A 16,552-nucleotide genomic window follows, 5' to 3' on the forward strand; every position below is an offset into this window, starting at 1 on the left:
AAAAAGCAGACCACACTTAAGGTGTTTTTAGGCCATGTCATCTGATATCTTATCCACATCAACTGTTGTGGTGTAGAAATATTGTGTTAAAATCTTTTCTGTTTTCTGACATTTCAGAAATAACGGTCAAAAGGTTTGTTTGGAAAACATAACATTAGTCTTCTCTTTAATACTGTAATGAGCTGTGAACTAATATCTAATCTGCTTGACACACATAACAACTCAAATCATAGGAAAACAACTAATTAAGAACTTACAAGTAGAAAACAGGCACCAACCAGTATTGCTTTCATCTTTACATCAAGGTCTATGGGGAAACTTATTCCAAAAGTGTCAGCATCAAACAGTAGCTCCTTCACTGCTCCACCATATTGCTTGGAAATAGATCCAATGGAGTTACTTCCATCCGGAGTTTTCACCTGTAAAGATATCATTGTATTCAATATACAATTAAGGAAAAAAACATGTTGCCTTAATTTAAGTAGCGCTATTGGCACAACAGTCAAGTATGAAATGACTCTCTCTTAAACCCCTAGGGCTGCATTTCATAATAGTAAAAAAATAAGTGCCGTGGTTCAAAATTATCACAGAATCTCATTACCACTGTGCCGAATGCGGGGATGACATTTGATTTAAGTACCAACATTCACCACCATGCTGCTCTCCTTGGATGTTCGGAGTCTCTGAGAGAACTATAAATAGGTAATTTCTTTTGTATAGCGCTGAACACCATTTGGATGGCATCGCTGCCCTTACTCTTTATGTTACAGCGATAAAGCACGTGAGGGCGAGGGTGAGGAGCCCTTCGCAAATAGACATTGCGAGACTGAGAGTTGGAAGATGTCCCCTGGCATAATGAATAATATGCAAATGCCTTTGTTCTAGGCTCTTGTTCTGGCATTTTATTGTGTTAAACTTGTGAAGCATGCAAAATATCCAACTATGACCGGGAGTCTCGCTCTCTGTCCCTCTAGGTCAAGTCAAATAGAATCTTTTGACATAGCATTTCACCGTTGTAATAGTTTTGAATAAAACTATGGTTATTCCACCAGCTTTTGATCTAGTGCGCTTACCAAAACAACCTTTTTCTCTTAACCAGCCTGTGTCTCTACTGGTCTCCAACAATAAGCATTCGAGAAAAATGCTTTGTTTGAGGATCAATGAGGCAGGTACTGGAGGAGGCAGAAAGACATTCACACTGAAATCCAGTGGTCCGTTCAGCTCAGCACCCAGCAACAGAGTGCCCAAGAGGACTCAATGGACTCACCGATCTGCGGACACTGACAGTTGATGGGGGATTGTAGAGCCAAGTCTACAGTAAGAGCAGCAGAGTGGCAGCGGCAGAGGCATTAGACCTCAATTAGGGTCTGACTTGAACCCCAGAGTCATCTGCCCCCCACTCCCTGGTGAGACCTTGATGCCAGTGTGGAGATAAAACATGTAGATGCGAGTGCAGCAGCTGCAGTCGGATGCTGCGGAGAGCGGGGTGTCTGCAGAAGCAGCTCACCTAGATCAAGTGCGGCTTGCATCCCTCCAGGTGCCCTCACTCGCAGTACTCAGGTACCAGTCCTACCAAATTGGACCTGACTTGCACACTGCGCAGATACAGGACTGTCAGGGCTGGAATTTAAGGCACAAGCAGCAGAAGGAATCCTTAAATTTCAGAAACCGATGAGCAGCAAGTGTCTGTGAGGAGTAGGTACCAGGGGGTCGTTGATGCGTTGGTTTTCCTAATAATGTTTCTTCTTGGTTTCCATGAAGTAGCATGTAGCTCGCAGCACATCGCATTCAGTGGAGGTAGAGATGGTGTCGGGCAGGGACGCCAGTCAGACCGTCATTGTGCCCTTGGAGAATGCCCATTGATTGTCCAGTGACTCCAGTTTGTGCTTTCGCAGCAACCACGACCTGGCGTTCGAAGATGAGGAAGAAGCCTCGCGGCTCCCGCTCCCATCTCCAGCTTCGGTATTGTCCCAGCTTGGCCCCCTGCTTTCATTAGCGGTTGGCGGGGGGGGTAGGCTGTGGCAGATTGCGGTGGTTGCGGTGGGTTGCGGTGATCTGACTCACTTGTGGCCTGGGGCTGCAGCAGCAGTCAGACTTTCCTCTTCCTTTGCCCTTGCCCCTTCGCCTCATCATCCCATGGCCCTTCGCCTCTAATCCCATGGCTTGACACATAGCTGACAGCAACCAGCTGACTGCAGCGGACTGCACTGCTATACGTCTCCACGTCTCCACACAGCATTCAGGAAAGCAGACAGGAAAGCAGAGAGCAGAGAGCTGCAGCAGAGTACAGCCGGTCAGACTGCACCTAGAGGGCGTTTGGAGGGTCCTGTCAAAACACAGAGGTCCAGCAATTGGTTCAGCAATTGGTGACCGGTTGGTGACCAGCGAGTGGCGGTGAGTGGTGAGCCAGGGCATTTGTCGCCTCCTCGTTTCATCACTGGAGATGGTGTTGGTTGGTGTGGGTTGGCTGTGACAATATCGAAGGTCAAAGCCCATAGACATAGCCCGCAGCGTACAGTTTACAGCCTACAGCACGCAGCAGTGGTGTCAAAAATAAAGTTTAAAAAAGCAAGTAGCTTTGGGTGAACCCGACAAAACCCGACAAACCCGACAAAAACATTTCTACATACAACCAGTATTTTCAGGGAGGCATAAGTCCACTGCAATCACTGCGGCTGGCTAATATCAGGACTATGCTGCTTTATTGTTAAAAACTACAACATGGAGTTTTAAGACTTTTAAGACACAATCAATTTATAATAAATAAGAAAAAAAGAGCAAAAGACTCATTCCACATAAACTATGGGGTCAGGGTGAGAGAGAGCCAGATTCCCATCAACAAGAAGGAAAAAAACAAAGGCTCAACCACAAAGAACAACAAAGCAAAATCTGAGGGAGCTGCGCAGCCTTTAATCTTGCCAGTGTATGGAATGTTTGCAAAATCGATCAGTATACCAAGCAAGTTACATTTTTTAACAGGCCCAGCGCACGCAATGTTATCCCATCAAGAGGAGCATGGGGGATGGGATCATCATTTACCATCACCAATCCCACCATCTATTCACATAGGGAATATAAATTCATAAAATGATCAAACTAATACAGGGCCCACAACTCTAACTAGGTCCCAGCAGGACCAAGAATGTAAAGCACAAATGGACCAATCATGGGGGTCTATTATGGACCAGGAACTCCTGATGAACGGAGACCACTCATTACAACAGGATAAATATTCCATTGAATCTCCTGCTAAACAAACGTTACGAAAATCTTGAGAGCAATTTCAGAGCACCGGGGCCCACCAAGACTTGAGGTACAAGTAAAAATCAATACGCATCCCTCAAACCTCACACAACATGTGGAAATAAGCAAAATCGATAGTAAAACGCAAACATTGACTTGTATAGTACCGTCGCCTAGTTTACAAAACACCACAACAAACAAGGTACTAGTAGGAAAAAGCCAAGGCGGAGAGGGAGCAGAAGCCCGTAGTAGGCTGGTTCAAACATCAGAATATATGTTCCCATACAGTAAAGACAACACACAAAATCACCCAACAGCCGAAAGTGAATCTTTAAATGAACTCAGTTAAAGGACATGCATGGCCAAATCATTGATACTACACACCCAGTAGTAACGACAGACTCAGGAACAATATGGGATATTTTCTTCAAAACATCTCAACTCACACTTGAGGCACTGAACTATCAATCAAACAAAATGGATGTCCAAGTGGATTTGCTCAACATCATGGCAAAAACAATATCAGGGATTGATCAAAAACTGGCAAACTTGAACAAACTGATAACATGAGCCCAAGCATATGCAACCACTTTAAATACAGATTACGCCTGTGGGTCAACAATCGACAAATCGGCATCAAACCCGGAAGTGCTTTCTACCCTTATCGAAGATCTAAAGTCACAATCAGCTCAAATAGTAGGTAATAGAACATGTGCAACAACCAAGCAAATCAACAAAGAAAAAATTCCAAAAAAAGACTGTACTAATTCAAACACTAACATAAACACGGACCCAATAACCATTACTCAATCAATAGTAACTAGAGGAAAGCCAAATAAGGAAAAGAAACAGGAAAACCCAACCAGCACTAACGATTTAAACCTGTCATGACGTATGAAGAAAAAACAAAAAAAACAATTGAAGCGCCAAAAGACCACGCAAATCAGAAGGAGCTGGGGTCAGTCTACCCATGTCTCTACTGAGGCCATAATCAACTCTCCTCTAAACCAGGAAAGGCAACTATCAAATAAACTATACCCGATATTCATTAAGACCCAAAAACAAAAGAACTCTTTGGGTGAAGGTTCTCATACAGAAAACATTACATCAAACCCACCAGTGTTTCAGGAATCAATGCCCACTGTAAACAGTGGAGTAGTAAAGAAAATTGTACAAACAACAAATGAAACTGTTAGGAACAAAATTGAATGTGGATTGTTTAAGGAAACATTGGGTGGCGGATCAAAAAACCAACAACAAATTGTGTACACTAATTCTGCCAGTGCACCAGGAGAGACACAGCGTAAAGGAACACCACACCCCGAACCCGTGTCGGGCACAACACTAACCTCCGCCCACTCTAGAAACACTTGTAAAACAATTCTTCAACCACAGTACACATCAAAGGGGAGACTCGATACCCTGAACAGGGGGAACTTACTAAGGCAATTCAACATATACCTTCATTGTCTCACATAAAAAGTGAAGATATATTTAGGGTTCAATTTGAACCAAAATACGAAGACATCTGTAAAGAAGATACTATAGTGACCTGGGCAAACCATCACATGTCTGGAGCAGTGCTTAGAAAAAAAGATATTTTTTAAAATTAAGGTATTGTTGTAATTGCACCAGAACAAGAAAAGTATCCATTAATTCTATTGGAGCCGGCAAACATAACAAATCCTACAACGAAAGTCAAAGAGCACTCACAAGGGATATTGAGAGGCACATCAAAAATACACTTAGACAAAAACTATAAGAAACTAACCATTTCAGTAAGGAGACAGGACGACACGACCATAAGTAGGACAGTAAAAGATGATGGGCTACTGGAAATTTAAAGGAATGATCAATTCAGTAGTATAAGCATAGAGTTACAATGTGGCACTCTTTATTCCTAATGACCAAGTGGTCATAATTGATACCTTCCGGAATCAATAAGAGTTGTCCATCGCAAACCCCATAGTATCAGAAGTGTCTAGTACACCGTACAGTAACCATAAATTACTTTCCAATCTTAAAATCATTTCTTGGAACGTGGCAGGCATACGTAAAGCACTTAAACACGTAACAGCAACAAATATACTGCAGGAAGGTGACATTGTATGCCTACAAGAGACCTGGGCCACAGTTCGTGTACACCTTGAAGGCTAAGCCGTTTTTCACAAACTAGCACCTAAACATAATCAGTTTGGTAGACCATCAGGTGGAATCTCGATCTATGTAAAACATGTAAAACAGATAACAGTAAAAAGGGTAAATTGAGTCAGACATGTTACAGGCACTCGTAATGGAGGGAAAAGGGGATAGAGATGATAGTTCCTCAATCCTAGTTATAAACATATACTTAAACGCATACGGTCCATTGAAATTGGAAGCTACAAAAAACATTATAAATTGAATACAAGAAATTTTACATACTTATGCGCTATCCGCTAAAGTGATCGTAGGAGACTTTAATCTACACTATCTGGAAACAAATATGAGTGACAGGTCGTGTCCAACCAGCTCAGAGAGAACTTTCAATTCTTTTCTGCAAAAGTATGATTTAAAGTCCGCCAATAAAACCTGGAAAATTTTGGAATCCAAACACTCAGATACTGCCACATTTAAGAACTGTTCCACAATTGACTACATCTTTTTATACAGCCTTCTCACTTAGAAAAAAGTTAACTTTGAAGTAAAATCACACGAAAGTAGTGATCACAAATTGCTGCAGGTTGAACTAAATACTAGTATCACACAGAGGGAACAAGCAGCTGTAGTATCCCATTCAACAGGGATTGAAGAACACACACTAGTTAGAAAGTTAGAGTGGAACAAGCATCAGGCCACATTATTTAACGCATGGCAGAGTGTAAAGGTAAGCATCCTGGAAACCAACCCAGTGTGGATAATTGGATGAGGTGGATTTGTGCTTTAAAAACCATATTTGTCAACAACTACAAAGTCAGCCCACATGGAACGACGATGCACACCTCACAACTTAGACAAAATAACACAAGACTAAGTACAATAATACGTAACCAGAAGAGGGTAAAAAGGGCACATAAGATTGCAGGAACCCAAGAAACAAGGAAAAAGTGTCAAAACCTATCCAAAAAGCGCAGACATCTGCTATGGTTTCTTAAACAAAATAAAATAGAGAAAGACTGGATAACGATACACGAGCTCTCAAAACCCCACATACAACGTCAGCTTTGGAAATTTATAGCCAGCCTGGAGAAAGGTAAAGTAGATAGGCACAACTCTGTACACACAGGTGCATGGCTGAGACACGTCTCTACAATTTATATTGAAAAGGAAGGCTCCATTGACCCTGGAAGCTCCGGGGTTCGCCACTTGGCTAGCGCAAATACAGACGAGGAGGCCTCTGTGGAATTCATGGGCAAAGAACAAGACCGTACTGCAGTCAAAAAAGTAATAGAAAAGATAAGAAAAGACGGGACACCCGGGCCCAACGGTCTTCCAGGAGCTATCTTTAGAGAAGATCGAGTATATTGGGGAAAAATCTTATCCAATCTGTTTATCGAATGTCGATTGGAAGAAAAGGTGCCCGATTCATGGCGAGGGTAATTTTACATCCAATTTTCAAGAGAGGAGACAACACAGAGCCAAAACATTATAGACTAATCGCCCTCTTGGACATTGAAGGAAAAGCCTACGCCAGCACCTTATTGAATTAATTAAATAGATGGATTAAAGAGAACAAAATCCTCTCCCCCCTACCAGACCGGATTTCGTAAAGGCTGCTTTACAACTGATAACATCATGGCCATGTCGTATCTAAGCCAGCAAGCAAACGGTAAAAAAAATAAACCAGTCTTTACATGCTTCATAAACTACTCAGCTGCTTTTGATGGGGTGCCTCGACACAAGCTTTGGGACAAATTGCGCAACTGGCATATCCCAGCAGGTTTTCTCAACGCCATAATTTCATTGTATAGTAACACCTGGATCAAAGTGAAGCTAGCAGACAACACCACAACGAAGAAGTGCTTGACAAATCGTGGTTTAAACCAGGGATGTGTACTTGCCCCCACACTGTTTAACTTTTACACTGCTGATCTGGGGAAGAAGCTTCACAATGCCAGTCTCGTAACTCCGAAAAATGAAACCAACAAACTGCAAATATTACAATACGCAGACGATTTAGTGGTAAATGACCACTCAAAAATCGGGCTACAAAGGGGCCTAGATGCCCTTAACAATTACAACGAAAGAAATGAGCTTATAATAAATGCTCAAAAAACCAAAGTTTTCAGACATTTCCTAAAAAAAGCCCTATTGAAATGGCATGTGGGCAAAAAAATCATCTCTACTGCGAAATCCTACAATTACCTTGGGTGCCGGCTAAGTGAAACGGGTAAGGCAACGCTACATCTACATTAAGTTAAGACCAAAGCACAGCCAACAACCTATGTCTTATGTAAACTAAATGAGCCAATGCAAAGTCCAACGACAGCTCCTATTAGAAAAGTAATATAAGCCAAAATCGGGGCAACTGCAGGGTATGCACAGCAGGCATTCCTGGGTAAAATGGAATCAATGTTAGACAAAGCACAATGCCAGGCCTATAAACGCATTATCAAATTGCCTAAATACACTCGCAACAGCCTAATTCGTTTGGAATTTGGACTGAAGCAACAAAGTAAAGAATGTTTGAGAATGCATGCGAAATATTACTATCAAGTACCAACAGCCCCAGCCAGAAGCTTAAAGAGCAAGCTATAGCCGATCTACGGGGGATAAATCAAACCTGTGGCAATGTTATATGAAGGAAGCAGTGGAAAAGTTGGGTTTAGTCATTGAAAACTGGGACCAAGGGAAGATAAACTATCTGGCCATTACAAACTCAATAAATAAACAATGCTACCAACTGTCACATAAAAATGACCTAGCAGAAGATATAACAGGAAGTGGTCCACCAGGACTGATAACATCATATGCAGGTCATAAAATCCATCCCTATCTAAGCCAAGCACTGGGAAGGAAAGCACTATAAAACATTGTATGGGCCAGATTAGTGCCCCTCCCAATTAAAGAACTGAACCCTGGGCGGAAGTCCCTTGAACACAAAACCAGATGTAGAATCTGCAACTTTAAATCTGAATCTCTGCTACATTTGATTTTTTGCTGTCCCGGTGTGCTACAGCACTGTAAGAACCTTTTAAAACACATATGACTGCATACAGGCCCGGACAGTGAAGGAAGCAGTCTCAGTTCTCTTTTCCTGCACCCTACTGTCTGACTTGGCCAGATTTGGGAGATACATGGCAGAGCTGCACCTTATGCTTATGGAAGAGGAAGGGGCCAGGCAATACAAGAGGCAACCTGGTTTGTTCGCCATAAGTTGGCAGGGTATGCTCAGACGTGAGTCCCTTGCTCACTTTGCCACTGGATTCAAGCAAGCCTGGCTGAAGACGGCTCAAATGCCAGAAACCAGTCCTAGGAAGCTTGTTTCCGGTCCAGGGAAGACATGGCTTGGCAGTTCGGGCTGGACTGTTCCCATGAGGCACAGGGTCAGACTGATTTGCATATGGCCAAGTCTGAACTGGGGTGGCAGAGTGGGCTAAAGAACGGTGATGGATTAAACCCAGATCAGTTGACTGGGGGTGAGTGCTTGCAATGTTCAACACTCCGTCCATCATTTCCTTTGGTTTTTGCTTTGTTCGCCATAAGTTGGCAGGGTATGCTCAGACGTGAGTCCCTTGCTCACTTTGCCACTGGATTCAAGCAAGCCTGGCTGAAGACGGCTGAAATGCCAGAAACCGGTCCTAGGACGCTTGTTTCCGGTCCAGGGAAGACATGGCCTGGCAGTTCGGGCTGGACTGTTCCCATGAGGCACAGGGTCAGACTGATTTGCATATGGCCATGTCTGAACTGGGGTGGCAGAGTGGGCTAAAGAACGGTGATGGATTAAACCCAGATCAGTTGACTGAGGATGAGTGCTTGCAATGTTCAACACTCCGTCCATCATTTCCTCTGGTTTTAACCTGGTTTGTTAAACAATCAGACTCCAGCAATTAGCTCATGATGACGCTGTTTTAACTACCAACCTTAGTAGCTGTTTCAAATTTGCAATAAGGCTGAACTGCTAATCTCTCGCTGTTTTATTAATGTATATAACATATCTTTTTATTCTGTTTTGATAATGTAGTACGTAAACCCATTTTGTACGAATGTTTTTTAAACAATTGTTACTCTAATTTTCTTTGAAATTTGTGTCTAAGTCATTTTGCAAATGGTTTTAAGTAACTGTACAATATAAATAAAATTCGTTCATTCATTCAGAATGCCCATTGCAGCCATATCAGCAGGGAGGATGAGACGAGCAAGATCCGACCAGGCCCTGGTCAAGGCCAGAGGATGCCCATCTGCATATATCGTCAGCCTAAGTCTTCATCCGCTGCACCCCGGTCCCCCATCCCACCTTGCCCCACAGCTACTGGGCTGCTTCTGCTTCATTTTGCCAGTGGCATCCATCACCAAACGGGGGATAGGGAGGTGAAGAGAGGCAGAGTGGGAGTCAGCTGCAAAGTGTGTGCCCCAGGAGACCCACAGAGGCGGCCCAGCTAGCGCTGGGTGCCACTTGTGGGCATCCTGTAGTGTGCCCCGCTTCCACTCAGACCAGATCCACCCCTCTCTCTTAGCTCCACCTGGGTCCAGCTAATTCTTCTCACTCCTTCACAATCAACATACACAACTTACCTGCCAACCCACCTGTATCAATCTACCTTCGTAAGTGCCAGTACAGCAACCACTGTGAATATAAACATCTAATCATATACATTTTAAATAGCCCCTGTAAGCTGGCAGATGTAACCCAGCTGCCAGACTCAGCCGGACCTAGTTAGAGAATGAAGGAGTCCGTTTTGTGGCTGTGCTGTTTGGGGAAGGAGCGGCAAGGTTTATCAGGGCCCCAAAGGTCAAAAGGCCTAAAAGCATTGTATGAGTGCATGGTTGTGCCCATCATTTTAATCCTTCTCCATACCGCTCCCTACCATACAATTACCATACAGCTGCCATAAACCGCAACTGTCACTCCTCAACAGTCAGGACAGCCAGGACTGGTGGAATGACATTTTTAAGCCCGGTGTGTTTTTAGCGGTTTTGAGTACTAAAAGCCTCACCACAAGGCCACCCAATATATAAATATTTATTAATTTTCATATATTTTTTAACCAATTTAAACTGATTGACTGAGGAGGAGAACATTGCAGTGTGAAGGGGGGAGTGCTAGTGCCTCCAGTGGCATCAGTGGCACCAGCAAAATTGGTGGATATCAGTGGACCAGTAACATGGTACTTTCTTTTTTTGAATCCATAAAATTCTCTGAAAGATAACTTCTAGGTACCCGCGCTTGGGACGCTCAATCCAACCCTCAGAGTCGCTAGGGCCTGCTCTTGGGTTAGCTAGCCTTACATCCAACCTCACCAGCCCCCTTCAGTTACAAAAGGCCATCAGGCAGATGAAGTCTTGAGCTCACTTGTCTTACTTGAAAACTCATACCTCTGTGTTGTCAATATTCTCGAAAAAGTCTGAGGGGCACAAAGTCACAAAATAAGGACCTGAAAGTGGCTCCAGGTGCAGCTAACGTGGGTAAGGTGGGCATATGTACTGTTTTCTCTGAGCTGATAGTTCCACAGCACCTTAAGGACACCAGAGCAAAGGGTAAGCAAATCTTCCAACTCAGGTAAATGACGAATGTGCTTTAACTATAGCGGTCGAAGATACGGAAATGGGAATGAAAATGGAGGGTGTCAAGGTTCAAATCACAACAAATGTTGTTGGTGTTAGGTTGTTGTTCAAACCTGTAGGCACGTGGAGCCCTGGACCCCTGTCACTGAAACTGGTCCTTTGAACGTTGTACAACCATCTATAGACCCCTCTCCCTTTAAAGTGACCCCAGAAATGCCTCAGATTGTTGATTACAACTTTGAACCTGGGGATTCGGAGGACTACACACTGCTGGACATAGCCACCCATATGGAAAAAATCCAAGTAATGGAAGCTAAATTGAAAAACCTCTGGTACCCAGGAATTGGCATTGAAACTGTCACCGGATAATCATGTCAGTTGCCCTCGTAGACCAGCTCTGTCTAGTGTCCTCTAGTGTTTCCCTTGTGCAATCATTGGGATTTTCAAAATCTGAGTCGTCTCCAAATAAAGGGGTACAAGATTTTTGGCAATTATCGAATGAGGGTGACAAGGGATCTGGGGGACGGAGGGCTAATTTTGACATACTTTATGTATCAGAGAGGATTCTTTCATCAATTTTAACTCTGCTTGAGGAATCCACCATTAACTCTGCTCATATGCTGGATATTCTTTCCACGATTTTAAAGAGAGTGCAGAGGCTCAATTCTGCCAGCACCTGTCTAGGTAAGGCAGAAAAGGGTAATGAGGTGAAAGCTCAAGCAAGTCAGACTAATATAGGGGTTTTGGAAATGGGAATCCAGGTGAGGGCCTGGGAAGATCTAGGGGCCTCTCCCATAGTGCTGCACAGAGATAGCCCTATGTTAAATAATATGCCTTGTACCACCCCTGAAAAATAAGTGAAGGGGATCATCTACACGTTGGTCCGGGGGAAAAGATAAATGCAACAGCACCCAAGAATCCATTGCAAGATTATTCTATTTTTAAAAAAGGGAACACCAGTATGCCTTGTGATATAGATTCATACATTGTCCCTCTCCTTGTTAAACAGCCTGGGGTTGATTCAGATGCTGCCCCCCACCAAGGGAGGGTACCCTTCATATAGAAAGTAATGGATTAAAAGTACAGAAGGAGAAGAAGAAAAGGATTTGGCGTATCACAAAGTGTAGGTACCAAAAATTATGGTTCCTACATTATCTGAAGAGCCTGACACCTCCTCCTCACCCCAAAATGGTAATGAACCGAAATCCGCTGGGTTCTAGATCAACCAGAACATGGGGCGCTCAGAGATAAATCCTCTCCCCTCCCTATTATAATAGATGATCCTGTATCAGGGGATTAGGGAAAAAGGAAGGGCATGAGGATAGGGATAACTGGATATAATGGGGAGGGGGTTGGGGAATAAACAGGTGAATCATAAAGCAAGAATAGAACTGATGTTAGAGCCCCACAAAATAAGGAAAGACCTTGATTTAGAGAGCTTATCAGTAAAGATAAACTATGTTGTGTCTGAGGTAGGGCAGGTTATGGATAATTTTCTCCCAAACCTTCCTACTAGGGGTACTCTCCCTGTACGGATTGATCCTGGTCAAGGGAGGTTTTTTGAAGGGGGGGTTTGACTTTATTTCCCATACAGGACAAATGCCAGAGATGGGGTCCGACTCAAGGCTGAGTTATAAAGCACATATAGGACATCGGCCAGGGCAAGTATCTAATATTTTGATTTTTGCTTCACTGTTTGATGGAGAATTGGGTCCACTTAATAGAAGCTCCCTTCTGCAGTTATTATCTGAAATTGAGGATTTGAGACTGGTAATAAGTAAAGATTTTGAGTGGGTATACCTAACCTCAGAAGTGGACTTCCAAGCTCCACAGTAACTTTTAACTCCGGGATAGTTGCAATGTTAGTTTTGGCTAACATCGATCATTGACGGATTGACATATTCCCATTTGAGGAGACAGGTTCGGACCCACTTGAATCACATAGGAAAGATTGCCAGCACCCAGGCAGAGTGTTATCTAACATTAGGGCAACAATTAAACTGAAAGATATTAAAATATTGGTTGGTAGTTTTTCTGGGGATATATTGATTAACATTTAAGTTCCCGAGGTCCAAAGGGCTACCAAAAATAGAGGGGAAGAAGAGATGGTCTAGTGGATTTGGGTAGCTGGTTCATTGAATGCTTCAAAATAAAACATAAAACTTCCTATGCTGCGGAGGTAGCCACCTAGGAGGAACCAGGATGGTGTAGGAAATCCCAGCTCTAAGTTAAATTCCTTATTGATACAAGATTCAAAAATATTGTCTTCAGGAAACATGGAGTTGTGCAGGTTTTAACTTTGAGAATGTTGTTGTTTTCTATTGTGCAACAAAACCTTCAGTGAAAGGTCATACAAGTGGAGGCCTAGCTATCTTATTTAACAACACTATAAATTGGAACCCCATGGATTTTCTCCATGCATCTAAATTGTGTATGGGTATGAAACATTTGCTGGGTAACGGGTCACGAGGTCAGCACTCAACCCTTTTATCTCTGGTAGAGAGTCTGACTTTCTGGTAGATTCTATTTTTTCTTTTGTGGAGAGAATTATTATTTCAGAAGAGTGCACTTTGATATTGGGGGTGGGAAATTTGAATTTCGAAATTTCAAGCTGTTCTTCCATGGCCTTTTGTAACCAAGAACTGGAGGATGTATGGTCCATCCCTGAACCCTCATTGTCCGGCCATATTGGATCTGATAGGAGAGGGCTGCATTTTTTGCACTATTTGAGAATGAAAGACCTTGTTATTCTAAATGGGATATTTTCAGATGGTTCTCCAGCCTCTCTTACATTCCATGCTACATGTGGGGAATCATTAATTATTATATGGTGGTATCCTACCAGTTCTTTGGTGTATGTACTCAATTCAAGGTGCTGAAGACAAGCTTGAGTGACCATAGCATTTTATCAGTAGATGTCAACCTGAAGCTCAAGTCATTGGAGTCCTGGAATCCAAGCGATGATAGCATTATGTAAAAATAAAACAAACGGGCGCACTTTTAGTCTAATAAAAGCCTCACATGTCTAGGAAGTCTTGTTAAAAATGTGAGCTCCAGCCCCATACAGGCAAATCCCATCAACTGGTTTGAGTAGAATATGGCCTTATTCAGATCGTGTGGAAGGATAAAATGGGTCGGTGGCATTACTCAACCAGTGGTTATATCGGGGGAGGTAAAAAAATTAAATCGTGAGATGAAGGCTTTAGTAAGGGAACAAATTAAGCATTCTTCTGTGACTAGACAAAGTGAAAATAATAGATTGAAGCAGGCAAGAAAATAAATGCAGGCTACTGAGCATAGAGGGGGGAGATGCAAATTGGATTAAACTAAGAGAGATTGCACAGTCTGGTGACTCGCGTAAATATTGGGCTTTAATAACTAAATATTGTGATAGTAGAATTAAGGCAAAAGCCATTTTAATATCGGATGAAGAATGGACCCACTTTATCTCACAGTTATATGCATTAAATCCTATGGTCGTGCCCAATTTAGATTTAACCTTCGAGTCTCCCATGGGGAATGATTACGGCCCCCCTCCTGTAAGGAGGTAGAGTGCATCACTAAAGGGCCAAGGTACTCTGGTGCGATGGGCCCAGATAATTTACCAATAGCAATAATCATACAAGATAGCTCTGCATGGGCACAATTATTTTGTCCAGTATTCTACTACTGCTATGCTCATGGGACTATTCTGTCCTCTTGGAGAGGAAGTATTGTGGTTCCATTATGTAAAAAGGGTCCTAAACCATCCCCTGCCAGCTTTAGGCAGATTGCACTATTGGATGAGACTGGAAAACTGTTTGCCAACAGCATACTCCTTCATCTCCAGGATTGGGCTTTTGGAAATGACTTTGTCCCCGCGGAGCAAGCTGGGTTCCGTAATCATAGTGGCACTCTAGCTAATATGACTGCCCAGCAAACCTTTGGCAAGGGAATGGCCTTATACACTGCCTTTATAGATTTCTCCATGGCTTTCAACCGGGTTGACCGGGGGACACTGTGGAGGAAACTGGCTGCAATGGGTATCCCCAGGCACCTGCTCAAATTGATCATTGAACTTAGTTCCTCCGCCTGGACTCAGGTCTTGATGGGAGGTAACCAGGGCTTGTCGAGTAAAGTAGAGACTCATAATGGGCTGAAGCAGGGGTGCCTATTATCCCCTCTCCTTTTCTCGCTTTATATTAATGATTTGCTGAGTAGGGCGGGGCTCTGTAAAGGGGATTCCCTGAAATTAGGAACAATGAAAGTGAGCTGCCTGCTTTATGCGGATGATGCCATCCTGCTAGACCTAACCCCGATTGGACTGCAAAGGCGACTTAATGAGTTACTAAACTACTCAGATGATCACTTTAAAAAAACAAATATCTCAAAAAGTAAAATTATGTTTTTTAGGTATTGGGGAGGCAGAGTAAGGAAGAATATGCATTGATTTTTGGGGAAAGACAAACTTGATGTAGTATAGTGCTACCCAAAACTAGGAAGATTTTTTTCAAGCAAGTGTTTTTTATAGTGGTCACATTGACTAGTGCAGAAGTAAGGCAATATCCCAGGCCTCTGCAATTAGCAGATTTTATAAAAGTTGTGGGCAAAGACACTTTGCACATGTCTTATCAGTTTAAAAAATGTAAATCCTGCCCGTTCTGAGTTGTGCTTGTGAATCAGTGGATGAACAGCAGTGGGTTTATTTTGAGAAAGTGGAAGGGCGCATCTGGCGCCAAATGTGTAATCTGAACCACACAGCCTTGATAGTGATGGAGCGGTTAATTCAAAATTTTGTATACCCCCCATTTCTGTATGTTTACATTAATCCGAATAATTTATTAATTATAATAATAATGAATTTGATTGCAGTGTTAATTAATCAACAGTTTTAACAAGAGAAATACATGTGGGATTTGCATTTGCATGGCTATAACTAATTTGTATACTAATATATGTACGCATATTAATAATAGAAAACTAGAATATTGCATGATATATGTTGCTTTTGTGATGTAATTGTAAGTCGCACCAGATGACATCACTGGGTGAATATAAACACTTTGAATGTTGCTATTATGCTAGATAATTACATACACATAGGGGAATTAGCGAAGGTTTAACATTTTATTATGCAACACACAAACATAAACTCTCGGGTCTGAGCAACTTTAGAACTAGAGCATGAAAGGAGAGATACTATAGTCAAGCTGTGTCTAAAATGACAGTGAACAAATCAGAAAGGAAAGGAATCCCTTTAAGGATGAATGCCCTCACTCACCCGAAGGTGACATGCTTCATCATTTAGGCTTTCTCCTCTCAGTGGGAAAACCTAGTCCCACTGAGGGCTACAACCACCGCACTGAGAAGTGGGAGCTCAGGGATGTTTTTGTTTAAGATTTTAGGATACTCAGATCCCAAAGATGAGCACTAATGTGAGAAGAGGGCGCAGCGCAAAGAAATTCAAAAGTGTGTGAAGTGTGAGCTAAAACTGGCTAGCGCTATTGAAAAAATGATTTTTATTGACTCATTAGCCCTGCCAGAGATAAAAAACAGTGCAAAGCAGTTACTATTGAAAACTGCTAGATGACAAGGGTCAACATGTTTCAGCCAATGACCATCTCAA

The 16,552-nt window shown here is 42.7% G+C and overlaps 1 protein-coding gene across 1 annotated transcript in view; it reads right to left on the reverse strand.

Moving 5' to 3' along the window:
* Positions 1–245: 245 nt before the first annotated feature.
* The window catches only part of LOC146785768 (phospholipid scramblase 1-like), a 150,091-nt gene continuing 133,784 nt past the window's right edge, over positions 246–16,552 (reverse strand). Inside the window, exon 4 of the mRNA XM_085633103.1 lies at positions 246–419. Within this exon, the coding sequence (XP_085489229.1) occupies positions 246–419 (174 nt within the window). The remainder of the gene's footprint in view (positions 420–16,552) is intronic.

Source organism: Triturus cristatus, chromosome 11 (genome assembly GCF_964204655.1).
Source record: "Triturus cristatus chromosome 11, aTriCri1.1, whole genome shotgun sequence".
NCBI classification, from domain to species: Eukaryota; Metazoa; Chordata; class Amphibia; order Caudata; family Salamandridae; genus Triturus; species Triturus cristatus.